Source organism: Nanorana parkeri, unplaced genomic scaffold (genome assembly GCF_000935625.1).
Source record: "Nanorana parkeri isolate BGI_ZX_2015 unplaced genomic scaffold, ASM93562v1 scaffold128, whole genome shotgun sequence".
In the NCBI taxonomy this organism is placed as follows: domain Eukaryota; kingdom Metazoa; phylum Chordata; class Amphibia; order Anura; family Dicroglossidae; genus Nanorana; species Nanorana parkeri.
The window spans coordinates 1258673-1286159 of record NW_017306396.1 but is presented as its reverse complement, the minus strand read 5'-3'; the positions used below and the strand labels follow the sequence as shown (position 1 = coordinate 1286159).

The 27487-nt window shown below is 40.7% G+C and overlaps 1 protein-coding gene across 1 annotated transcript in view; it reads left to right on the top strand.

Moving 5' to 3' along the window:
* CAMK1D (calcium/calmodulin dependent protein kinase ID) overlaps positions 1-27487 on the top strand; it is a 224035-nt gene that overhangs the window by 161466 nt on the left and 35082 nt on the right. Inside the window, exon 3 of the mRNA XM_018553723.1 lies at positions 950-1024. Within this exon, the coding sequence (XP_018409225.1) occupies positions 950-1024 (75 nt within the window). The remainder of the gene's footprint in view (positions 1-949; positions 1025-27487) is intronic.

The following is a 27487-nucleotide window of genomic DNA, read 5'->3' as shown; positions in this document are numbered from 1 at the left end:
GTTGCCACTTTTGGAGCTAGCAGCCAATCAGCCGCTGGCCGCTTTCAGAATGCAATAGAAACAGCAGGGGATCTGTTCTATTTCTTTCGTACAGCACGCAGGTTGAACGGGAAAAAAAAATCGAACTGTGTATACTCGGCTTTACAAGTGGTGGCTGCAATAGTTTTCATCGATTAGACTTTTTTTCCTTTATTTTGACCTGATGATTTTTTACTAGGCCAAGCTGTCCGGCCAAAGTTGCAGTTAGAGGATTGAGACAAACCATTAACGCTGACATGGGTACAAACAATGGCTCGCTTTTATTTCTTTATATAAAACCCTTATTCTACAAGTAAAAAAATAAACTATTGACGCAATTGCTTAAAAAGTCTTAGCTGGAATTCAGATTTCATTTCAGCTAAATCTTCCAGTGCATCTAACACTACCCTTACCACAGGATTAAAATGCTGATGTCCAGGGGTGGCTCCATTGCTCCTCCATAGAGTGAAGCCACCCTAAGACAGGGAGTGTGTTACTGGCCGGATCACCAGGTGAAAAGAAAGGAAAATAAATAAAAAAAGAGAACTAAAGCAGCCACCACAACTAAGGTCTAGAATGCTACAGTACTGTATATTACATTTAGTTTTTGGGTTTAGATATGCTTTAAGTCGGCAGATTAGGGTATCATCCACTAAGGACCCTAGGGTGATCTTCTTTCTAATATTGACAATAATCCTGCATCATATAAGATTACACCTATACATAGCACAAGCTATTAAAAAAAGAGCAACTTTAAAAAATGTTTTACCATGTCACCATTAGTCTCTTGGAACAACCCACCTGGTAATATGGGAAAGCTGCAATTAAACAATAACAGTGATTATTAATTCTTTCATGTCAGGTAGACTCGTTTGTTATAGTCAGTGATTTACCAAGCAGCTCATTTGCTTGTTTTTTTTTTCTTTTGCAGAATCAAGCATGAGAACATCGTTGCCTTGGAAGATATCTATGAGAGTCCCAGTCATTTGTATCTGGTCATGCAGCTGTGAGTAGATATTAATTACAATTTAGAACAGAAAACACTCTCAAGTGATATGCAAGATAATTCCCTGCTGATCCTTCAAATTCCACTCATAATAACACATACATAGAGGTACTGTTTGATAAATAACCACTGTGCTACTGTCATAGCCTGTAGGTATAATTTGCTGGGTTGCTATGGTGACCGTGGTGTTGTATACCATATTTCATTATTCACATAATTAGCAGGAATACATTTGTAGATTTATTTATTTTATTTCAAGTGTCTGACTTTTAACCAGTTGGAATGAAGCACAGTCTTCTTGCAAACTCCCCACTGTGCTCCTTAGATATAAAAAAAATCCTTTGACACTGTGCCTTGGGATTTCATCTTCTTTATCCTTAAAGTGTATTTCCATGCTGGTAGCCAAATTCAGATAACACTTACTTTATATTTGTTGCATGTTCTCATTCACATACAGTCATCCCAACTCTCCCGGACGTTCCAGGAGTCTTCCACTATAAGATAGCGGCTCCCGGATGCCCAGGAGAGAAACATTTTTTCTGGAAAGGTTTACTCTGCAGAGTTAACCTTTCCGTGCTATCTGTTTTGGTCTTTTTTACATCGGGCCGCTGTCCGCCGTCAGTGAGAGTTAAAAAAAAAACACAGCATAGGAATGAATAGCTAGGCTTTTATTGGCTATTTCAATTTGCAATAGCCAACAGCAGACTGGCTATTGCACCTGCCCACTGCTGCTGTCAATCAGCAGAGGTGGACCTAAAGTTCTCCATCAGGTCCTCCTGTTGGCTATAGCAAATTGAAATAGCCTATAGCAGCCTAGTTATTTATTCCCATGCTGTCCATTGTTTTTTGTTTTTTTTTATTCTGATGGCAGCAGGTGTCAGAATAAAAAAAACTCAGCAGATAGCAAGGTAGGCATTAGCTTCTCTGCTATCTGCTATCATTTCAGGATGGTGCCCCCCCCCCCCCGCGGGTGGGGGGGCACCTCCCTGAAATTAGAAGGGCACCTCTCTGAAATAACTTTTATCAGGTTGGGATGCCTGCACATAGCATACCTTTAAAATAATATTCAAACATTTCTGGTTATCTTTTTACTTGGCTTTTGCTTGATAAAAAAGCTTATTCAGCTTTCACCCCCTAAATGTGATGTAAAGAAGGGGGGTGGGTTATGTTTGCCATAATTAACCCTGTCTACTGTGCTGGCAGATATCCATTAACAGTTATAAACTAGGTGTGCAGCACTGTCTGTCCCAAGAAAGGGTTAAATGCTTCAAAGCTTGGGTGGTACATTGTATGTTAATACAAGTTAGAAATATGCTTTAAAAAAGGGGGCTTCAGTCACAAAAGTCATATTAAAGTTAAAAGGATTTTAAGCTATTTCAAATGCTGATGAAATTACTTACAATGAATGCTGCTCCTTGATGTTTAAAAGTTTTAGTTTCCTGTAGAATCAGCTGATCCCCCGAGCACTGGCCCTGAAATCCTGTTTTAGAGTGACTCCTTTCTCAAGCAGAGTGCTATGCAGTCACCCACGTGTGTGCTAGTAAGCTGTGTGTGTCTCCACAAATACACAGACAAAGCAAATCAAGCTACTCCCCTCCTCCGTGCTCCCCTCACCTCCCTACTCCAAGCTAGTAGATGAACAGCTGCTGGAGTCTGCTCTTCAGTCCTTTGTGATCTTGTAATGGAAAGGAAGTTCAGGAAAGCTGAGTTGAGAGACTTGGAAGCAGCTTTTCTGAAACATGATGATTGTAACCATTTGGTCAAAATGTAAAGCAATACTTTGCTGGGCAATGTATATTTGTTTGATCTGGATTCATTATTGTATAAAAGTTTGAGAGTTTAATACTACTTCAAATAGATCCAACCTCACTACATCCAGTAGCATACCTTAAATATCGAGGCTTTTGAACAAATGTTTTTCTAGCTCTGGGTACTTGCAGGATCACAGGTCCAGTGTACTGGCAGCAGCACCCAGTTCAGGTGCAGATCTAGGACTCTCTAAACACCTATTTAGGTTTATGGGGTCTCAATGCACAGACACACCCAGCATTAAAGAAGATTTCAACTGAGAGAATTTTGTCAAATTATATTGCAAAAGTAGAAAGACATTTTAATCTCAGCAATTACCTACTTTAAATAATGCTTCTGACGATCAGATAAAGATCCTTTAATGTGTGTTTTCCTTACAGGGCGATATCAAGCCCTCCCAGAACAATTTTTGTCATATACATTAAATTCCAACTAGTTGTATGATCTCTGTGCAGTGATCATTCACTTTTCTGTGGGATAAGGGAACAGCAGTCCTTCAGCTGGTGCATGACTAATTCACAAAGCCTTGTTGGGAAGACAGTCAGGATGGGTCCTGATGCTCCACCAACAAGTTAGAGGACACATAGATGGTTCTCACTGTGACAACTGTCTGACCACGACAAACCTAGTGAAGATTTTGACCTGTCTTTCCCACTCTAGCAGAACTCTTTAAATGTTGTTTCTGTGGTACATATTTGCTATAAGAGAGAATACTTAAGCTTGGAATAATTTGTGTATGAAATTGTTACAGAAAAAACAGCAGTTATTTACGTCTGCTTGTACATTTTCCGGAACTTTGTGACTCACGGGTTTCTATTTCTATTCAAACAATAACGTTTCACTTGACTTCACATAACTCTGAGGCATGCGGTGGATCAGAGACTTTTGTGCACATCAGGGAAAAGTTCAGGAATCTGTAATAGGCTAACATAGAAGTCACTTAAGGAACTTTTAAAGTGACCCTGTCACAGGATAAACAAAGCTAGAAAAATATTAGCCCGGGAACAAAGCAGTTTCAGACTGTACATACCTGTTGGTTGGTCTATTTGTTAAAACTTCACATTGTAGCAGAGCTCCTGTTGCCCGCTGATGCTATGGAGTCACCAGAGGGTCATTCACTAAGCTGCCGCAGGCAGCCGAGTGAATAACCGAGCCGAACCCCATTCGGCTATTCACTTCAGCTGAGTACGGCTGGCTTTGACTCACTTCGGTTCAACCGCACATGCTCAGCACGTTCAACTGAGCTGAAGTGAAGAACTTGTTCGACTCAGCCGAACCAACATCTGGATCGGCTGAGCCGAACATCCGGCAGTTCACTCGCTGCCATCGTCCCTATTCTCATAGGGGCTGAACAGCAGGGAGTGAATAGCCGAATGCCACCGAGCAGCATTCATCTCGGTTATAATAAAATAATTTTTAAAAATTACATGTTAAAAAAGTTTTAAAAATCCATTTTTGGGGGTTTTATTAAAGGACTTGTCAAACTTTTGTTGTGTTTTTCTTTCATTAAAGGATTTTTTTCTAAAAGTCTAGTGTTTTTCTTTACATTTTACTTTAACCCTTTCGTGAATGAGCAGGGGTACAAGTACCCCTACTCATTCACAAGAGGGGGGCAGCATCTGGGTGCCCCTTTATTAAATTTGGAGGCCCCTGGAAAAGCACTGTCCCAATGCCAAAGGCATGTGGCCTGGTATGGCACACTGAGGGCGGGGCGATTGTTGACCTAAAGGGTCTGGTATTGATCAGGAGGGGGACTCCTACGCTTTTTTTTTTTCATTTGCGGGGAGAACTGTCTGCTTCGGCTGTGTGTTCAGCCCGTACAGCAGACCTTCTGTTCGGCTGAACCAAAGGGCTCTGGTGGCCGAAGTGAGCTACAGGATTAGCCGAAGCTACGGCTATATCCTTTGGCTCTTTAGTAAATGACCCCCACTAGTGTTTTAGCAACCAGTGAAGCTGTGTGGGTCACTTCTTGTTGCAGGCTGACAACACTATGCAACCATTCACAGCAGGGTTGTCAGACTGCAGTGCAAGTTCCTTCTCTTGGCTGTTGGTCTGCCTATCAGATCTAGCAAATTAGCAGACCAAAGGCCAACAGAAGGAGCTCATATGGCAGGCTGCTGCTAATTCTGACCTGTGATTTCTCATTGTCAGCCTGCAACTGGAATTGCTATCATATCCAGTGGAGGACCTAAGGAACAAAGAGCCCTGGTGCAAGATTTTTTTCTCGGGCCCACCCAGCTACCAAAGGGCGTTGCCCGGAAGCAGATCTCACTGGACCCCCAAACTCCCCCCAGTGGTGTCTGCCTCAAAGGAGCTTACACTCTAATGCCCCCCACAGTCACACAATATTATAATACATTATATATCACTGACATATACTGCAGTGCTGTACAGAGAACACTGAGCCAGTCACATCAGTCTCTGTACAGAGGAGCTGAAACTCTAATGCAGAAAGGCATCAGCTGTAGAGGGACTACAAATCCCAGCAATACATTATACAGCAATGCAGAATAGTATATGAATTGGACTCTACAAAGCACTGGACCCTGCACTTAGCAACACCCTGGACCCTGCATGTAGCAATGCACTGGACTCTGCACTTAGAAACGTACTGGAACCTGAACTTAGCAACGCACTGGACCCTTCACGTAGCAACGCACTGGACCCTTCACGTAACAACGCACTGGACTGTGCACTTAAAAACGCACTGGACTCTTCGCTTAGCAACACACTGAACTCTGCACTTAGCAATGCACTGGACCCTGCACTTAGCAATGCACTGGACTCTGCACTTAGCAGCACACTGGACCCTTCACTTAGCAATGCACTGGACCCTTCACTTAGCAAAGCACTGGACCCTTCATGTAGCAACGCACTGGAGTGCAATATTTAATTCAGCACTGGGATATAGAAATTGATTATAATAGGGAACATTACACTGTAATGTTCCCTATTATAATCAATTTCTCTAAAAGAAATCACAGCACACCGTGTGCAGTTTCTGGGCCCCCCTCACCGACCCAGTGACTTACCTTATACATTGTAGTGCTGCCAGAGCGCAACACCATGCTGGCCACACGGTCTGAAGGGGGCGGGGCATGTGACACAGTGCCCGCATCAGGAGAGAGGAGATACGGAACACCGGCATCATACTGACAGTGCCAGAGCGTCCGTGCTGCCCGGCCTGCCATATACCACGGCTCAGCCTGCCCCTCAGCCCTGTCTGCCCCTGTCAGTGGGCCCCCCTAGCCTTGGGCCCCGGGGCGGCCAGACCGGCTTCACCGCCGGTAGGTCCGCCCCTGATCATATAGCCCAACTGTCCCCTATTTGGATGGACTGTCCCTTATCTGGAACCAAACCTCTTTGTCTCTCTTTCCTCCTCTGTTGTCACTCTGTCTGATGTACAGATATCTATAAATGGTAATAGTTCATTTATTTTATGTCTTAATCATCTTGTTTGCTATTTTAAAAGCCAGCAAAAGTAATGATGAAAAAAAAAAACTTTTCTGGGATGAACCAGTCATTTATGGCATATAAATTCTTAATAAGCCACATAATTTGTGTCGTGGCAGGAGTGTGTCCATTGCTTGAATACATTGTGCTGGAAGGTGTCCCTTTTTCTCATCTCAGAAAGTTGCGAGATAGGTGCAATTTTTTGGCAGGATCTCCAGATAAAAAACTTTGCAACACATTTACAAACAAAAAAAGGTTTACAATGAGGCATGATGCCAAAATAGATTTTGGGTTTAAATATACTGTTTTGAATTGAGTATATATCCATTTTAGATCTCCTTCACCTGCCTGCATGATCTGCAGCTGCACCTCTGACTTGTTATGGGTATGGGACAGACATTTTGCTGTAGGGTAGAGCTATGTGAAATGTAGCAACTACTACAGAGAAACACTTGTTAAAGCGGACCTTTACCCATATCATTAAAATAACCACAAACACACCTTTAGAAATGTTTAGTAATGACAATCTACAAACACATACTTCTAGATAATTGCCGGCTTTGTATTCTTTGCATTCCTTATTTCTCTTTTCTTGCCCAGTATTCTGACAGTGACCATGTTTACTAAGGGCAGATTACTAGCTCTCCGTTCACTGCCTGGATTTCTGCCACATGTGACTAGACATGTGACTAGGACATGTGACCAAGCATACCATCTCAGGGGAGTTAAATGCCTTTCCCATGAGATTTCCCAGCAATGCTCTGCTGATGACAAGGCAATCCCAGTGTGAATTGCTTTGGCAAACTGAAGTCATTTTGCCCTTTCAAAGCAGGAAGTGACAACTCTGCAAGTTTAAGTATTTCAAACTCACAGCATTTTACACCTGACATGTCTGTGTTTTTATCAATCATCATTCATAGAGGGATGCATTGGTAGAATTTGATTTTTGAGTGTAAAGGTCCGCTTTAAGAGTACATTTTTGTAGTTGGCTTCCAGCTGCAATGTTTTCCATGTAGAAACATTTCTTGTAATCATTCACACCCACACATTATTGGTGAAGCACTTGACTGCTCTGAACTAAATTTCATAAGCGCACTTCAATACACTTCTACTCCTGCTGCGCTTGTCAGTTTCTTATTATGCCTGTAGATAGTAAGCACCATCAGAATAAAAGATCAGTCTGTCTCACATGATTCTCTACCTGAAGCTCTTGTGTTTAGTAAACAAAACACACCTTGTATTTTATGGCATTATTCTAATTCAGCATGCAGTATTTGCTTATGAACCCATCTACTGTATATATTAGCTTTTTGTTATTATATACATTAGACCATGTTTCACATTAGACTAATGTTAGACTGGAATGTTTGTATTTAATGGCATTGACCAGTATTGGCTTACTAATCTATCTGTCTATTAGTTTTTTGTTAGAGTGGTACATTTGGAACTGTGTGTTGTCTATTATTTGAGTAGGACTGCAGCAAAATTGTGTTACCTAAGTTACTTGAGTATTGAGGCAATATGGGGGGCATAACAGCCAGGCAACTAGCTCAGCAGTGGCAGACTCCATATTTGAATAGAATAGAGCTCCAGCCAAAACCTTTTTTTTTTAATTTATGGATGGTGTGAGTTACCACCAGGAGCAGGGAAGTGAAACTAACTGGCAGGATTCCCAGGTTATCACATAGACAATTTTCATAGGGAGCCTTTAATCTGGAAATAATGTTTGGATTTATTGGCATACCGTATATACTCGAGTATAAGCCGAGATTTTCAGCTATTAAATGATCTGTATGTAGCCCTGTACTATGGATCATTTAACCCATTCATGTTAGCAGAGGATCATTGTAAATGTATTGTTGCAGGCACTCTATATGTACATGTACTATATACTACATATAGAATGCACTGAACAATAGATTTACAATTATCCTCTGCTAATATGAATGGGTTAAATGATCCGTAGTACATAATATGTAGCCCTGTACCCCCTTTTCCACTTACAGAGCTAGGTTATTGTTTTTCTTTTAAATAAATATTCATGTAATTTTATTGGTATCTATCTTCATTTTGTACATTTACCAGTAGCTGCCTCATTTCCCACCCTCGGCTTATATTCGAGTCAATACTTTTTCCCAGTTTTTTGTGGTAAAATTAGGTACCTCGGCTTACATTCAGGACGGCTTATACTCAAGTATATACGGTAGCTAAAAAATGATTGAAAGGTTTTATATCACCTCCAAATTATATGTAAACTATAAACTTCTGTAAAATGCTGGTTTCTAAACTGCAGAAGTACCATTTATTAATCTTATTATTCCAAGACACGTGATCACTTTTCTTCTTCTCTGCACTGCACAGCCCTGGTCGGTGTGCAGGGCTAAGTCAAAGAGCAGAGTGGAGCAAATGCATCCATGTGACATTTGCAGAAAACTAAAATAAAGATTGTTTTTGACATAGCAACTGTCATTTTTATCCTGGGATTGATTGCTTTTTAACTTTTTCAAGGCCATCAGATATAAAGTAGGAGCATTTCTTTCTGATCAGCTGTCAATCACTTAGCTAGAACTGCCTTGTCACGTGTTCCTGCCTGAGCTCTGGGCAGCTGGGGATTCGTAGAACAGAGCAAATGGGAGCATGCTCATAGTGGTGGCAATGCTGCTGAAGCTAGATTAGCCTGCAGAGCGTTGCCACCAGGAACAAAGTAGCGAAAATATCTGACAGAATCAACAGGTTTTTTTCTTCACTGGAAGGATTTTAGATAAAACAAACAACACAGTTAGACCATTTTTATGGGGAGCCCTACTGTAGAAATTATTTTTGGGCTTACTAACATTTTGAGAACAGCACATATGTGACATATAATTTAGTCATTTTTTGTAAGCTGACCAGAGTTCAGCTTTAATAACACTCTCGTAGTCAAAGCAGTTGCTGAGCACACTCATTTTTCTTAATTTATTCATCAATTCTCATTGCGTGAGCTATTGAGTAGGAGGCGACTTTCTTATTTAAACAAGACATCTTCTGTTACCCTGGGATTCTAGGTGTATGAGATACAGACATCATTAACACCCCTGCTTTTTATACTCTACTAATGTGGCCTGATGATAATGATTATGGAATAAACGTCCTTTATTGTCTGTTCCTTCAAATGAAACCTGTTGCACAACTGGTGAAATTTGTCTCATCGCTGTTCTGTATGAGCCTTTAATGTGATAATATCATATGTTATCTAGGTATATGTGTCATGACTAAGATATGGGTTCTGTCTTTGCTGGTGTCCTGAAATGTGAGTTGTCTGGTTGTTATACTGGCCCATTAGATTGAATACTTTACGTTAATGACCTGGAACAAGTATGCAGACCAAAAGAGTCAAAGACAGAAATCTGCATTTTTTTTCTTCACATCAGTTACTCAAAGTATTAAGGCCATATGGAAAACACGACAACCAGCAACTAAATCAGCAGTGGTAGACTTCATATTAATCTTGTGACAGGTTTAAAACAATATTGCTCTTGCACAAGGTTCCTGAAGAAAGCTGTACCTGTAACAGAATAAAGTGAGTAATTTTTGCCCGTGCCAATACATGCCATTCCATTGTAATGAGATCTTCTGCTAAATTATCTTCCAAAATGAACAGTTTTGGGGGTGTAGATCTACTGTGTCCTTCTACTGAGCTCTGCTGTTTTCCCAGCCAACCTCTGTCCTGCAATGAAGTGAAGGTAGGCTGGAAGAACAAGAGCTCAGCTGGACACAACAGATCACCACTCACCAAGTGTCGGTTTTGGTGAGCAACAGAGAATTAGTTTACAACAAAGTGGCATTCAGCAGCAGAAAAAGGAAGTAATCGATTTTACGGGTACAACTAACTTACATTAAAAAAATACTTTCAAATAAATCAAACAACGAAAATCTTTTTGTGATGCCACTGTTTCTATGTACCAGAAAATACACAAGATAAGTACCTTACTGGTTACAAGGGAATTGACCTGGTTAATGCCTACTGAAGAAGATTAGTTCAGTTATTATTATTATTATTATTATTAACCCTTACAATGGGGCTACCCCTGCACCGCAAGGGTTAAGTGTTCATTTTCATCAAAAATAAAAACCGTTACACTCACCTTAACCTTGGAGATGGCTGGTCATTATACTGGTCTCTCCCGCCTCTCTCCCTGTCTGCTCCAGCGGTCTATGGTCTTGTGAGTCATCAAATCCTGTACATTGCCGATGGACAATCCATCCCTGGAGGAGACAGGCTGAAGGGAGCTGTCTAGCAGTAGTGATTCAGATGAGTATCTTCCTTATTTGCAACCCTAGGCGACATTGAGCCAATGCAAGGGTTAAGAATAATTGTGCCTGGAGTTCTTCTTTAACATATGGAAGGTCAGGAAAGATCAAATCAACCCACTATCTGATCTGCAGAAATATTTCGATTTTCCTGCAGCCTGTGTTTCATTTTGTATCAGGCCACCCATAACATGGACTATTGGCGGGGAGAGATAAAGGGAACCCCTTAAACAGAAATAAGCAGGTACTGCGAAACACTTACAGTATGGGTTAAAATAGGTCCCTTCGAAACCATCTGACGATCATCTATTAATTTCCTGCCTTACAAGTCTAAATTACTTTAATAACATCCTTTGTGCGGAGTACAAATGTTCTTTTAATAAGACAAATGCTTTACTGACAGGAATTACTTCACAAAGGTGTAAACAATGAAACATGTTCCTGTTTTCTGGATATCATCTCTAGTAGAAAGATGTATCTTTAAAATATAACAGCCTTATGACATGAAAGCTTGGCTTTGTTAGGGTGGGAGAACATGTTTTAGGTGACCCTAAAAAAACCTGTTGCTTTAACATCATATTCTTATAACTATACCAAAATGAAAGAACACGTAACCCCATCATTGCAGTTTTCCACAGTACAGAGTGGAGTATTGTAGTATGCATTCTTGCTGTACTATGGGCTGCCTAAATCTTTTCTTTTTTTAGGATAGAGTTGAGTCGTAATATATCTTTAAGAGTGCCTCATCACATATTTATTAGCATAGTATTACTGATCTTTTAACTTATAAAATCTTTGTATAGGTAACGTTACAACTGTATAGGTGAAAGAGGCAATGCTTGTATATCTGTGCTTAAATTGTATTTCTAGTTTTGCAGCCAAATTCAGATAACACCTACTTTATATTTGTTACATGTTCCCATTCAAATAGCATAACTTTAAAATAATATCTAAATAATTCTGGTTATCTCTTTACTTGCTTTTTCTTGATAAAAAAATCTTATTCAGCTTTTCCCCTCTATGTTAAGAAGGGGGCTAGGCGGTTATGTTTACCATAATTAACCCTGTTTATTGTGCTGGCAAATACAATACAATTTATTTACTCTTTTCCCCCAAAATTTTTTCCTCTGTTCTGCTAAGGAGGTGTTTTAACCATAATTAACACTGTCTGTAATGTGCTTTCAGATCTTCTTATTAGTTGTAATGTATATTTCAACACTGTCTGTCTTAACAAAGGGTTACATATAGGGATGCACTGATACCGCTTTTCTGGTATCGAGTACTGATATTTTGTTTTAGGTACTCGTTGATACCGAGTACCGGTGCCGTGTGCCCCGATAATCAGGAAGTCCTGATTGCCTGGGAAGCCAGTGCTCTATCGAAAGAACACCAGCTTCACTTGCAAATCAGGTAGCCGGACAGCACCTCATGACCCGCCGCCAGCTTCTTGATTGGTCAGGAAGCCAGGCTGCCTACCAACAAGTAAAGCTGGCTTCCTAACCAATCAGGAAGTTGGACGGGACGTCATGACCCACCTCCTGGCTTTCTGATTGGAAAGGAAGCCAGCTCAATGTACTAGTATCGGTATTGGTGCATCCATAGTTAGCCAGTTGGCAACCTTTGTTTGGCCGTAGTTCTATTTTGGATCACAGGAGTAAATTTAATAATGTCCTCCATTGACCCACTATATGCTGACTTCGGGTCAATGGAGTACATTAGTAAATTGGAGCAACAAACATGGGAGGGGGTGGGCACAGCAGGCACTGGCTCTAGAGAGGCAGAACCAGCTGTCAATCAGGCAGCGGGGTGGATTCCGGCTGCCAGCTATTTGCTGACGGTGTACAGTCGCGCTGCAGCCGGGATCCACCTCACTGCCTGAGTGACAGCTGGCTCTGGCTCTCTAGAGCCAGTGCCTGCTGTGCCCACCCCCACCCATGTTTGTTGCTCCAATAAATGCTGGAGAAACAGAGAGAGGGGAGGGGGAATCCCTGCGGCAAGTGGTGACTGACAGTCACTACCCTCTGCAGGGAGAAGCCCTGAGCTGAGCGATCAGCGTTTTGTAATCGCTCAGTTCTTGATCTATAGAGCTGGCATGTGGCACCTGCTGTATCACATGCTGACACAAACTATTGGGAAGAGTATATTTTACTCTAGGGATGTTCAGATACTTAGTACAAGTACAGATACTTTTCCAGCTCCAAGACTAGACTGGGGAAAAATTAAAAAGTTAGGAGGCAGCTGTCATTTTTAAGGAGCATACGGGGTCCTGGGGTTTGTGCATCCCAGTTTAAATTTATGATTTTTTTAAATATAAATATATATAAGGGATGCACTGATACCATGTTTTTCAAGTACAAGTACTGATACTTGTCCAAGTACTTACAGATTCAAGTACTGATACGTTTTTGTTTATTTTCATGTGATAGTTTTTCTAAAACAATACAGACTAATGATTTCAGGACAGTGGTGAAGCGTCAGAGCCCGGTCCCAGCTGCAACCGCTACAACCCTGGTAGTTGTAATGAAAATGTCAACTATCGGCACTGGTATCTGAACATCTCTATTTTACGCTCTCAATACTTTTCCTTTAATGCTGCTCTATGTATCACTCAGTGAGTGGCAGAACAGGTAGCCCACTGCAGAGCCAGTAATGTAAAAGTGACCAGAAAGACAAAATAAAGCTCTGGTATGCATGGTATAACGTGTATTCAAATATTGTTTTATAAATACCTATAAATATTATTTATGAATATTTTATAGTGTGTCTAAACCTAGAAACAGAAAAAAGCAGGGAATCACCAGCACTCAGCAATCAAAGCAAATTTGTCCTTTTATTGGACAGAGGTAGAACCTAGAAACAAACATGTATTATATTGCTGCTTGTTTTCTTTTTTTCAGGGCTTTTCCCCCATTATTTTCACCTGGTGATCCTGCCAGTAACACAATTCCTGTCCTGGGCTGATAATGCTCACTTACCATCAGCATGCTTCTTGTCAGCACATGAACTGACTGGCTCCTTGTGGTTCTTCTTCCGTAGGATGACCATACACCAGGGGTGGGCAACTTCGGCCCTCCAGCTGTGCTTTAACTACAAATCACAACATGCTTCTGCCTCTGGGAGTCATGCTTGTAAATGACAGTCTTGCAGTGCCTCATGGGACTTGTAGCTCCACAACAGCTGGAGGGCTGAAGTTGCCTACCCCTGCTATGCACTATGCAATCTGACTGCCTGGTAGATCTATCAAAAACTATGTAGTACTAGGGTTTGATTAGATACAAACCTATTTAATAGGTTAGGTATATCCATTTAGTACATAGTTTTGGTAAAGCTAAAGTTCATAGTACAAAGATTGTATGTGTCCGGTGAACCTTACTCATATTCGAAGCTTACAATATTTCTAACCACCGAGTTTCAGTCTGTGTGCCATTGTTTACTGTATATTTTGTGTATTTTTGTCATGTATTTTATGTATGTATATATTTCTTTTTAGGTATTTATTTTATTTTATCCATTAATCTGAGATAATGAGATAACACCCTTAGCAGTACATCTGTAATGTTAACAAAACATTGAGAAGTGTTAAGCAGTACATAATATGAACTACATTTCTGCTTTTATCATTCCCTTATAACAAGCGTCTTAGCTTGACAATTGTTTCTAATTTATGCTCAGCAGTACATGGGTGTGAGTGGCTGTTAAGCCTCAATGGTCGCCGTTCACTCTTCTATTGTTCATTTTATCATAGCATGTTAAGGACCTTTATCACATCCTGCTTTACAGGCTAGTTTGTAAAGTCATTCATTTGAACAGTGAACACAGTGCCATTACTACAATGCAGCCACTTGGAAACAAACTATCATTATTATACCCACATCAGCACAATGCCATCACATCTTCAGTTTGAGGTTGTTGAATGAGTAAGAAATTATTGTTTTATTCAGAAACGTGCCGTTTGAGCTATAATTGTATTAATCGGTCTTCTCATAATACAGTGCCATTGCACTCATTTTTTTCTACAATGATGCCTACTATTGCGTCAAGTTTTTATACTTTAGAGACAGTTCCCTATTCTTCATCTTGTTAATTGGTAAATGATTCATGCTCAGAAGCTCATCCAATTATATCTGATGCCGCTGTGGTTTAAAATAGATGGTTCCATATTTTAGGTCACTTTTCAACATGTGAAGGGAACATCAAGGAGAAAATGTTGGTATTGATTTTTCTTCTGCCTTTGTCTGTATCTGTTCGCCGTTGCGGAGACTGTGTGTTAAAACAGACACAAAGAATTATTAGATTAAGGGGCAAAGGGGACGTAGAAATATAATGACAGGGAATCTGGAGGGCAGACAAAAGTGGAAGGGCAAAATGGAGAAGTCAAGTGAGCGCTGTGATATAGCAGCATGTGGAATATTGTGCACCAATTAAATAACAATGTAACTCTCAAACTAGTTGGGGGTATAGCTTTACTACATGGGCAATTTTAACCAAAAATTGTCTGTTTTCTTTATGCTGGCTCAGGGCTTTGTAAAAAGTCAAAGCAAATGGGTTGAAGGCTGAGAAGGTTTACTCTAGTCATTGTAGTAGAGGTGTCCGGTTATCTACATATTGGTTTTGTATCTTGACGTTAGGTATATATTTTGGCTTTCTGAACAAGAGACATCTGAATTTGCTCCCTTCTCCTCCCTTACTTTTGAGGAGGGTGAAGTGTGGAATCACTGGGGAGATGTAAAAGTGAAACTGATTGTGATAAATATGATGAACAGGAATACATATCTGTATGGAAATTTATTGTATGAAGTTGGTCTGGCCTGTCCTCCTTCCTTTCCCATGTTCACCTGGAGGAGAGATAATTACCACCAGTGACTTAGTATAGGAGATATTACCATACGCATACCAGGACAAGCTCTGCTTTGTATTTTAATATGTTCATAAACCTCCTGAGGAAGCTAGTAACTCAACATTGCGAAACGCATTGAGGTGGTTGCTGCTTTTGCAAGTATGCCATTTTGTGCTTTTTGATTCTAGAAATGAAATGCCTATAACTGTATGCATGTAGAATAGGCTGACAATAGGCAAGCAGGGGCATCTTTTGAACTACTTTGTATGTTATTGTTTTTTGAAAAAGAAATATGTTAAATGTAATGTTATGGATTTAATAAAATATGTTTTATTAAAATATTGGAATTCTAATTAATCAATGTAGTTGAAGTACCATTAAAGTCTGCTATGGTTCGTATGAACTGATTCCTTTTCTCTAACATTTTACACCTCTGTAGAGCCTTTAGGGCAGGTGTAAATGTCCCTTTTAGAGGCTACACTCAGCTCAGCTGAAGCAGTCTCCGTACCTGCCACTTACAGGATAAATTGAACCTTAGGTGCAGGGATGCTGCTATGCGCAGATCTGCTGGACATGAGCTTTTATGAAAAAATACAGTACAAAGCCTTTAATGCCTTCTTATCTCTCTGACAGCCTGTGACAGCAGGACAAGAAATTGGGGGAATGGTCGTCACCGGGACAGGAAGTCACATACAGTAATAATAACCTGAAACAGGCTCTAACCATTCCCCATTTTACTTGAAAAAAAGTTTTATTGCATTCTGTGCTCCCACTGGAGAAATTTCCTTTACTCCCTGTCACAACAGGAAATGGGGTGAAATTTACTCAATAGGGACAAAGACTGTAATAAAAACCTGCACAAAGAGAAAGCCAGTACTCACCAAAAGAACCTCCAACTTTTAATGAGTCGAAGTAGAAAAACCATACAATGGAAGCAAGCATAATACCTACAATTTGGAGCCACAAAGGCCCCGATTCTCGAGGTGTGAAAGGTGTCCTTTGTAGCCCTGAAATGTTAGTATTATGATTTTTTTTACTTTGACTGCAATAAAAGCTTGAGGATTGTTGGGTGAATGCTGGCTTTCTTTTCATGCAAGTTACTACTGTAGGCATTACCGCTAGCTGTGCACTCTGCTACTGTGGCATAGAGGGGCGGGTGCTGAATTTCCACTGTAATAAAGTCATCTGCACCTGATCTTTTTCTGGTCATGTACAGTAGAAGCAGATCTCTCATTATATATTGAAAGATTTAGGGGGTTATTCACTAAAGAGCCGAAGGATCCAGCCGTAGGTTCGGCTGATCCTTCGGCTTTCTTCGGCCGCTAGAGCCCTTCAGTTCACAAGAAAACTTGATTCACAATAGCCCGTACAGCAGCCGAGTGGCTCAGCCGAGCCGAAGGCATATGGCAGACTGAGCCGAAGTGACAGCCTAAGCGTGCAGAAAGGTTGAAAAGCCGAACCTTTCTGCACGCAAATGACAGCTGGGCGCAAATGACCTGGGGACGCTGGTCTGTCATTAAACAATAACAACTGGCCGGAGCAAGCCGTCACGACCGGCTCCGCCCAGTTGTTATTCACAGACCAGGACATGCTAAAAAACTCTGGCAGGTGCCGGCCAATAGGAAGCAGTTGGGCGGCGCTAGCTGTTACTGCTAGCTCCCCCAATTGTTTTTCTTTGCCAGCTTTTTTTATTATTTTTAATTGTTTTTTCTTTTCTTTAAAGGAGAACTATGGGGTCAGTGTTTTTCCCCATAGTTCTCCAAAGGGTAACGGGAGGACACAAACTAGCGTCCTCCCGTTACCCTAAGCTCAGTATACCGCGAGCTACTGAGACGCCGCAGCCGGGACGGATCACGACTCTTTTGACGGGATCCGCCCAGCTGCGTGAGTGACAGCTGGCTCTGCCTATCTAGAGGCAGAGCCAGCTGTATCCGCCCCCTCCCCCGTCCGTTCCGCCAGTCAGCGCTGGCAGATCGGATCGGTGAGAGGGGAATGCAGCCCCTCCCCCTGTCACGGCAGAGAGCCGTGACAGGATCGAGAGGTGAGGGAATCCGGTATCTGTTCCCTCACCTCCCGTTCTACTGAGCCGACCTGTGACAGTCTCATTGTCACAGGTCGGCTTAGAACTATGAGATGAGTGGAAATCACTCATGTCATAGTTCTCCTTTAAGCTATTTAATTGTTTTATACATTTTCCTATTTTCGTACATTTTAAAATAATTTTTCAACTTTTTCTTTTCTTTTTTTTTATTAATTTTACTTCTTTTCTATTCTGCTCGGTACCTCGGAGGAACTGAGCAGAATAGCCGTGCCGGCATTCGGCTATTCACTTACTTCGGCCCCTATGAGAATAGGGGCGAACTGCAGCGAGTGAGCTGCCGGAGCTTCGGCTCAGCCGATCCAGATTTTGGATCGGCTGAGTCGAACTCCTTTTGCACTTCGGCTCAGCCTAACATGCAGTGCATGTTCGGCTGACCGAAGGCAGCCCATATACGGCTGATTTTAGCTGATGTACAGCTGAAATCAGCCATACAAGCCAGAAGTGAATTGCCGAACAGCGCTCGGCTCACTTAATTTCGGCTGGGTTATTCACTCAGATGCCTGCAGCAGCTTTGTGAATAATCCCCTTAATAATTGTCCATTTCACTCTCCTGTCTAAAACAACAACAAAAAAGGTTTGGGCTTTATATTTTAAAGTGACCCTGTTAGCACAGGGTCACTTACAAAAAAATATCAGCCTTGTGAAAGAAGATTAACCATATTTACCTGTGTATTGAAATGCAGCAGCTTCACTGCACTTCAACCACTTCAGGTATTTAACTGGTTGGATATGTCAAATACCTTCTTCTACTGCCATACGCGATGGTTCCTCCCATCGGCTTGTAAGTCCTGTATAAGCTGGTAGGAGAAATCACTGCATGCTGCGGGAGAAGAAGGTTTTTTACACACAACTGGAAAGCAATGAACCAGCTGCATTTCAAGACACGGACCGCTGGAAACATACTGTGGTCACTTTAAAGAGAATGGAGAGCTAAGAAAGATGGCTACACAAGAAGCAAAGTGCTTATGTATATAATCCTGTAAGAGAAAATGTTTCAGTTTAATGGCTGAAATATCAGCGATAAAAGTGGGTAAGAGATCCTTAGAGTTTACATTCTAGCGTGTTTTCAACATCTCTGTTAACACTCTCACCAGTACATACTACTTATTTGGTTTTGGTTCATTACTTGCTAAATTAAAAGTGTTGAGTAGAGTTCTTCATTAGGAATGTTCCAGCCACACAAGCTTCCCAAGTCATCTGAGATTCCTTTGCGACCATGTCCTAAGAAAACAGTGACTGTTGGTCAATTTTTCCTTAAGTGCCACACTGACCTTTTAATAATGCAAGGCCGAATACAAAACACGGTAAATGACAGCTAATCTTACATGAACATGGGGGAATTTGTCTGATATTATGAGTGTTTCACTGTAAGCATATTTAATGGGCTGTCGCAGTACTTAACTTGCTATTGCAGCCACTAATTGGCCTAGGAGCTTAGATTATTGATCTTTGAGACTAATTAAACTTCTCTTGGCCTTTCGGTGCAAACAGCACATATCCTTTAAAGGGAATTGAGTAAGGCAACAGAGCATATAGATATCCTTTCATTAGCAATGATTTCTGGAAATGTTTGGCTGCTGAGAGTAATTCCTGTGCAGTTAAACCATCCCTGCGGCACTAGAGAGTGCTGAGAGGACAGCAGTCATTGCAGTTGTCTGTCACATGAGAATGTGACAGGAACTTTCAGTGCCCTCCTAGGAGAATACTCTAGGAGACATTTGTTTCAACTGAAAGCCACATCAGTACAAGAGGGTACCAGAAGGTTAAAGAACTTTATCAGTCGAAAACTAGTAGATACAAACAGTAACACGTGCTATTGACTGGTACAGTACCAGTGGAGAAAAAACATAAAACGTATGTTTTATATAGCACACTATTAGATTGAGTCTTGATTAAAGGACAAGAAATTGTGTTCTCAGTCACTGGATGGTAGAAATGTAAACATTCTGTAAAAAAAAATTGTATGCCGTAGTCCAAATGTGGCAGCATTATGGAAGCAGACAGGACTTTCAGTGATCATCTGCATGCCAAAACACAGAAGACATCACCTGCCCCAATATGAAAAAAAAGCTTACCTGTCATTATTATTATCATAATTTTTATTATTATTATTCAGGATTTATATAGTGCCAACAGTTTGCACAGCACTTTAAAAAATTGAGGGAGACAATACAACTAACAATACAATTACAGTACAGGAGTTAGGAGGGCCCTGCTCCTGAGAACTTACAATCTAGTAGTAGTACAATCAGCATTACAATCCAGTCATTAAAGTGACACTGTAATGTAACATAAGCGCAAGTACCTTTCAAAACTGGTAACTGAGGTGAAAGAACATTCAAACATTTCCTAGTTGTGATGAAGGCAGGCCTGACTATCCCAACTTCTTATTGACTAGTTACACCACCCACCAAAATGAGCCAATTAGAAAGGGGGGGGCACAACCCTACTATATTAGGGGACCCTACTATATTTCTAAGTGCCTGCACCTAATACATATGCTTGTTTTAAAGTGTTATATCCAAGTCAAGTGAACTTTAAGTAATGTTCTAGTTTAACAGTCCCATTACCTTTGTATGTGTTCTCCATGTTTACGCAGAACTGCGCACATTGCTTTTGTTTCCTTCCACAAACCAGAACATACTAGTAGGTTGATTGGCTTCCTCCTAAATTATCTGTAGGATGTATATGATTGTGGATGGACAGGACATTCAACAGAGATGGTTGTGCCAGCGAATATCCCAGGGGTAGGCAAAAAAAAATTAGAAAATCCCATTATACAATATATCCTATATATCCCATTGCAAAACTCTGATAGCCCCAGGCATGATTCCCAGGGGCAGGGGCATGATGGAATTTACAGTTTCAACACAGCTGGAGTGTAGAGGTTGCCTGCTCTTGGAGTATCCGGTTCTCTTTTGGGATCAGGGAGGAATTTTTTCCCCCTGTTGGAGCACATTAAACTGTGCTTTATAGGGGTTTTTTTGCATTCCTTTGAATCAACTGTGGGCAATGGTGGCCATGGGGTGGGTTTATGGAGGTTTTTCTATTCTTTTTTTCTTTTTCTATAGGTTGAAATCAATGGACTTGTATCTTTTTTCAACATATGTAGCTATATAACTATCAGGAACAGAAGCTGATATGAATGAATGTATTAGTCTGTCAAGTTCTGTATAGTGTGTGGCACTCTATGAATTAAGGAAGTACATAATGTTCTTATCTAAGTTCACGTGTGTGTACAGTCTACATTTAGAATCGTCAAAAAAAATTTGATTTTGTTTTTAAATTGGGTCATAAATTGCATTGATCAGCTGCTGGCGTGGAGTAGCAGTGTGTCTAATAGGAAAGGCAGAGCAAGATACAGAATTTTGTACATTATGAGACTACGCTAATCTCAGCTCGATTTTGTAATGTGGCCGATTAGATGAGAGACAGCTGTAGGCCAATGATGGCTCATCTCCTTTGCCTCTGCCAACACAATCACTGGTTGCTGATTTTTTTTTTCCTTGCAAGTCTACAGCTTGCAATTTTCTTTGGAGTGTTCCCCTGAGAGTTAAACATCTAATTCCATCTCTTGCTCCTTTGCATTGCATCAATCTGAGTAAACAGACCTATTTACTGAAATAAAGAGTAAGAATAAGCAGCTGTACAGTAGCTTGAGTCATTTTCACCAATGTTCACATTTCAAATGAGGGCTTATTGATCAGGCACACTTTGAACTGATCCTTAACCACATCCCTAAAATAAACACTTAACTATTAACATGACTCCTAAACTCAACTTTTGACAGTTAATCTGATCCTAATCCGCCTCACCATAACATTTACCCTAACCCATAATCTGAATGTTTAACACTTAAAGGAGAACTATGAGGTGAGTGAAAATCTCTCACCCTCATATTTCGAGGCGGCGTGTGACAATGAAACTGTCACACGTCGTCTCAATAGATCGGGAAGTGAGCGAACACATACCGTCGCTCGCTCACTTCTCGATCATCTCCCTGCAGAGAGCCATGACTCTCAGTCACGGCTCCCTGTAGGGATTCCCCCGCTCCGATCCTGCAGCACTGACTGGAGGAACGGACGGGGAGGGGCGGGTACAGCTGGCTCTGCTTCTAGATAGGCAGAGCCCGCTGTCACTCACGCAGCTGGGTGGATCTGGACAGTAATGTCGGGATCCGCACCAGCTGCGGTGGTCTAAGTATACCGCGGGTCACGGGAGTTTATGAACCAGAAACTCCCGGGTCACGGGAGTTTATGAACCAGAACATACTAGTAGGTTGATTGGCTTCCTCCCGTGACCCTTAAGAGAACTATGGGGAAAAACACTTACCACATAGTTCTCTTTTAAACCTAATCTACCAAATCAATTTATATCTGACAGACCTTTTAATCCTTGACTTTTTTGTATATCTAAATGAGATTGTGCAATCAGATTGGTGAGTGTAAGCCTACCCAACCCAGATCTAATTCATAACCCCTATCTTAACCTTTGATACCTGAAAACCTTTCACCGCCCTCACTCCCCCAGCCAATTTGATTTATCCAAAGCCCTTTAGCCAACAATTAGATTCAAAATATTTTTCGCAAGACTTCATTTCCATTTGTAGTTTTCGTGGCTGTGGGACAACAATAGCTAACCTGAGATAAATGATGCATAAAGCTGAATCATTTTGGCTTTGCCGAATGTGCATAATTCTTAGTACCTCTGATGCATATAACACATGTGCCACATGCCTGTGCTGCAGAACTCAGAAATCTAGTTGCACATTTTTACCAGTGACAGATGTTCATAGCCGTAGGGAAGTCTTTTTTATTTATTTATTTTAGTACAGAGCTGCTACTAGTTTTCTTACCCACTGGCAAAAGACACAGACTGCTTTTTGAAAAAGAAATGAAATAAGAAAATATATAAATATATAGAACATTGGTGATTGTGTGCCCCCTGCTGTTACACTGCAGAAATACAGCCACTCAGTAATAAGTTTGACTGCCTTTGTAATACTGCATCAAAGTACTTTAATTATTATTTAAATAGTCGTGTGGCTGTTTAATGTTTTGAATGTTAAATTATGTATAATACAGTGAACATATAAAAAGACCGTACTTTTTCTCTGGCACTAATCAATTTTGCATTGAAGAATGCTGTATTCCTTTCAAAGCAAATTGTACATACTTTTCTCAATGGTTTTCATGTAAGTGGTATGTGACTTAGTGGCAAGCGGTTTATGAGACATTCACCAAACATTCACAGGTGGTTAATAATTCCCTGTAATTTAAAACAAATGCACCAGTAAGATTCACGTGCAGTAAATAATTGATGAATGTCACATTATTTGCTTTATAAATGTGGCCCTCATTGTTGCAAAGAATTTAAAAAGGTGGCCTAATTATCTTTATCACATGCTATATATAAATATCTGCAGCATTCAAAAATGTTAGCATGCCAAGAAACCTAATATAATCTGACTCTTATCTTTTCTTAAGCATAGAGATCTCCCTTTGCATGCATGTGCAAATATACGGAAAGGTCACATGGACTGTAATGACCTGCGCACTTCTGCTCCTGTTGGTTGGAGTAGGGAGCATGCTGAAGAGCTGTTTTGATGGTGGCATGTGACTTTGCTGTTGTTCTATAAATGAATGAATCACAAACCATTTGCCCTTTGTGTGCTATCATGGTTGAGTAGTGGGGAAACCTTTATATTTCAAATATAAGTCTCAATTATATTAAAACTTTTTTTGGGTGTAACTACTAAAGTCAGTGTGGATGTTTCACATCATTAAAAGGTAAGTACTTGAAGAGACAGAATTTATCAGGGGAAAAGAAGTAGACAGTACTTTTTTAACATTGAATACAATACCAGATTTTACCCGCAGGTAATATGTAAGTGAAATAAATAAATAAAGTCCTAAAAATTCTGTAGGAGTGGAAGGGTAAACATTTTGACAGCCACTACTATTGCAAATAATCTCATCTTATTTCACTTAGGGAAACCAACTACTTGGTTTCCCTATCTGGAATGTCTTTGGGAATATTTAGCTCTACCCACAATCCATCCATATGTCCAATGTGAGCACTCTTAATATCTACTAAGGTGTATTCATCATATAAGTGTTAGTGCGAGTGTAAGGCTTAGCTTAGGGGGCATGGGGAGATGTCTTTGATGTTAAAGAATTTTGATACTGTGTTTGACTTTTTATGTATTGAAAGAGCATTAAAGGAGAATTATGAGGCGAGTTCTTTTCACTCAGCCTCATAATCTGAGCCGACCTGTGACAATGAAACTGTCACAGGTCGGTTCAGTAGATCGGGAAGTGAGCAAATACATACCGTCGCTCGCTCACTTCTCGATCTCTCCGTGCAGAGAGCCGTGAATGTCACTCACAGCTCCCTGCAGGGATTCCCCCCACTCCGCTGACTGGCGGAACGGACGGGGGAGGGGACGGGTACAGCTGGCTCTGCCTCTAGATAGGCAGAGCCAGCTGTCACTCACGCAGCTGGGTGGATCCAGACAGCATTGTGGGGATCCGCTCAGGCTGTGGCGTCTGAGTATACCGCGAGCTGTAGCTCGTGGTATACTGAGCTTTGGGTGACGGGAGGACGCTAGTTTGTGTCCTTCCGTTACCCTTAGGAGAACTATGGGGAAAAGCACTGACCCCATAGTTCTCCTTTAATGACAAGACCCTTTTGCCTAAAAATAGCCTTTGTTAACAGTATTAAAGATATTAATAGAGCTATCTGACAGCTGGGGGAGGAGTTGCGGCCCGCCGCAACGTGATTGGCCGGCGGCCGCACACTACGGAGCCGGTGGGCAGAGCCTTGGCCGCCCCGTCGTGATTGGACGGCGGTTGCACACTACGGTCCGCCGTCGGGACACCTTACACCAGCGCCCGCAACTTCCCCACAAGGTCACCACTGCCGCCCCGAGGCCGGGCCTCGGTGGCCTTGTGGGAAATCCGGGCCTGGCTATAATATATAGTCATTGGTATAGATAAGCAATATATTTTGAGAAATACTTTTGTAAGCTTTGCAAACATCTGACGTAGATGTACATATGTTCAAATAAGTAATGTACTGTTGGCCACTGCAATGGATATTTAGCATATTCACAGATAATTAGAATTCACTTAAATTGTAACTCTACTTTTGTTAAAAAATAAAAACAACCCCCCTGTGTAATCCACATACATGGCAAGGATTATAACGAACTTTGTTGCAGATTCCTACCCCTTTGTGTTCTGAAAAAGCAGTTTGTTCCAGCAAGTCCTTTCCAGGCTGATTTATAAACGGGAGGATCTGTGTTCATTGTAATGAACTGGTGGACTTTCTGTGTTGTTATGAGGAAAGTTGCTGTATTGGCATCCATTTAGAAGGAGTTAACCTTTAGGGAGCCAAAAAATTAATTTTCTATTGCTGGGGATAGCTAAAACGTTACTTTTATCATAGTGTATTTTATAGTCTATTGGAAAATTCGTAAGCCAATCACAGAAGCAGGGAATTACATTTCTGGGGGGCATTCTGTACACTTACAGTGTACAGAAAGCCTCCAGGTTGCCATATTGGATTGATTTTTTTGAACAGTTTTAGAAAATGACTGCAGCTTTAGACTGAAAAGAAAAGGTAATTTTGAATTACATTAAATTGACTAATGACATTTGTTTCAAGTGTAATTTCTTAACAAAAGTGGAGCTTTCCTTTAACTGAAGCCAAAGTAGATAGATTCTGATGTATGCTTTGTTTCTTACGCTGTTTATTGAATACCTCAGTAAATCATATGGTAGCGATACCTATATAGCTGCCAATTGGCCCTGATTTCTATGAACCTTCCATGGTTTTGGAGTTTTCTCAGTGTAAATTATGGCTGTGTAATGTTCAAAAATTTAAATGGCTATAAAAGCCTGTTTTCATTTAAATAATTTCCTGCTCTATTTTCATATTGTGCTGGATGTTTCATGTCCAATTTTTTATAATAGGAGTAGGTGTAAAGAAAATACATTTCAATTTAGATGGAGTTGTTGTGGTCAGGTGTGGTTCGAGATGTTTTGACATGTATTGAATACTGGGACACTACATCCTCTTTACTTATACCATGCATTTCAATAACAAGGCAATTAAGCCACCAGATGGCTCCCTAATGTTTTGTAATATACTTGGGAGGATTAAAGGAGCTAAGTTTGAAAGTTCATTCAAACAATTTTCCATATAAACACTTATTTAGTTGTACGTTAGGCCATCAAATCATAATTTAACAGACTGTGGTTTAATGAAAAAGACAGGTTGTGTAGATTTTTCACATAATGATATGCTAAAATTTCCTTTTAGGACTGTATAAAGAAACTGTAAATCTAAAGTGGGCAGGCTTACTGAGATGAAATATGCGCATAGGGGTAACTAGAAACCTCAGGGCCCCGGTGCAAGAAACCATGAAGCGCCCCCCAGGGAGGCAATGTCGGTGCTTTGGCGGTTACTGGGGCCAAGTCCTCTTCTTCCTTGCGGAGCACCAGGGCCTGGTCGAACAAGTAACCGCTGAAACACCGGTAGTTTGGCCAGTGCACCAGCAGTAACCAAAACCGGTTCAATGCCCCCATTTTTTTGAAAGAAAATCTCAAGGTTCATTGAAAATCTGGCTTAAGAACAGATTGAACTTTAGTTTCTGAGTATGCTGCTTAATTCAGACTAGATGAGCCATCGTCCTTCCAAAGTGTAACATTTCTGTAACAAATATACATTGAATAATGAATATTCCTGTAGCTTAGTGAACGAGGTAAAAATGAACTTTGCAAAGATTACCCAATCACGTGCAAGGAGAATATACAAACAAGTATTTTTGCATACACATGATTGGATGATGGAAGTCAGCAGAGCTTCCCCTCATTTACTAAGCTAAGGGAACATTCCCTTGCACGGTTCAAATTCACTTGCAAAGTAAAGAGCCTATTTGCCTTTAGCAAATCAACCCAATTGTCCAAGCTTAATTAAGATCTACGCAGATTTGCTGCTGGCCAAATTTATGGCATGGTTACACAATCTACTAATTTTTTATAGAATTGCACAGGAATCCAAACGTGTTGGGGCTCACATAGGAGCCAACCTATTCATAATATCTGGATGGTGTTATATACCACAGTGAATATAGGTTGGGATTTTATTCATTAGATCCACGCAGATTGATAAACCAGACATACAGTATACAATCTTTTCCTTCAATTACTTTTTCATTTATTTGATGGTATGATCCAAACCAAAGGCAAGGGCTATACAAGGTCATTTTAATCTTCCGCTCTTGACAGATTTAACCACTTGCTTGCATTTTCCACATTTGCATCAGGAAATAAAAATGTACCAAAACAATAAATGTAATATAGGTGAAGCTGTATTTTTTTCTACCTTGGGGAGACCAGACAGTTGGAGGCAGTGATCAATGTGAGTTGTCGTAATGGCCACGATCTGCAGTATGTCTAAATAAAAGTGTAGTTCCACATGTTTGTAGGTTGATGGGTTTTTTGTAGATTAAAATGTAGTTCTATCCTTAGAAGACCTTTCATGTAAGCTGTAATATTTGTGGTCATCTTACATCTTATATCCACTTACATCCGGCCACCCATAGGGATTACATGGGTCTCAAGATGGAGGAAAAAGCGGAATGGACAGAGATCCATTTCCGTTCTGATCTGACTCAGCGGGGGATCAGTCTAGGATCCCCTGCTAAGATGGAATGGAGGGTGCCTTTGTGGAAGGGGAGAAACAGGTCCATTTTCAACACATGTTTATCAGCTCACTCTGTGATGTTTATTGTATTTCTGTAATGCTAAACCAGATACACAGAGAAATAACATAGCTTAGATTAATACTGGTTTCCTGTGAGTTATATCTTATCAGTTACTTATTAAGAACTTTTTTATTTCTAACCTTTTCTTGTGAAGTCAAGGGTATGGCTATTCTTTTTCCTTTTAATCCTATTCGATACCTC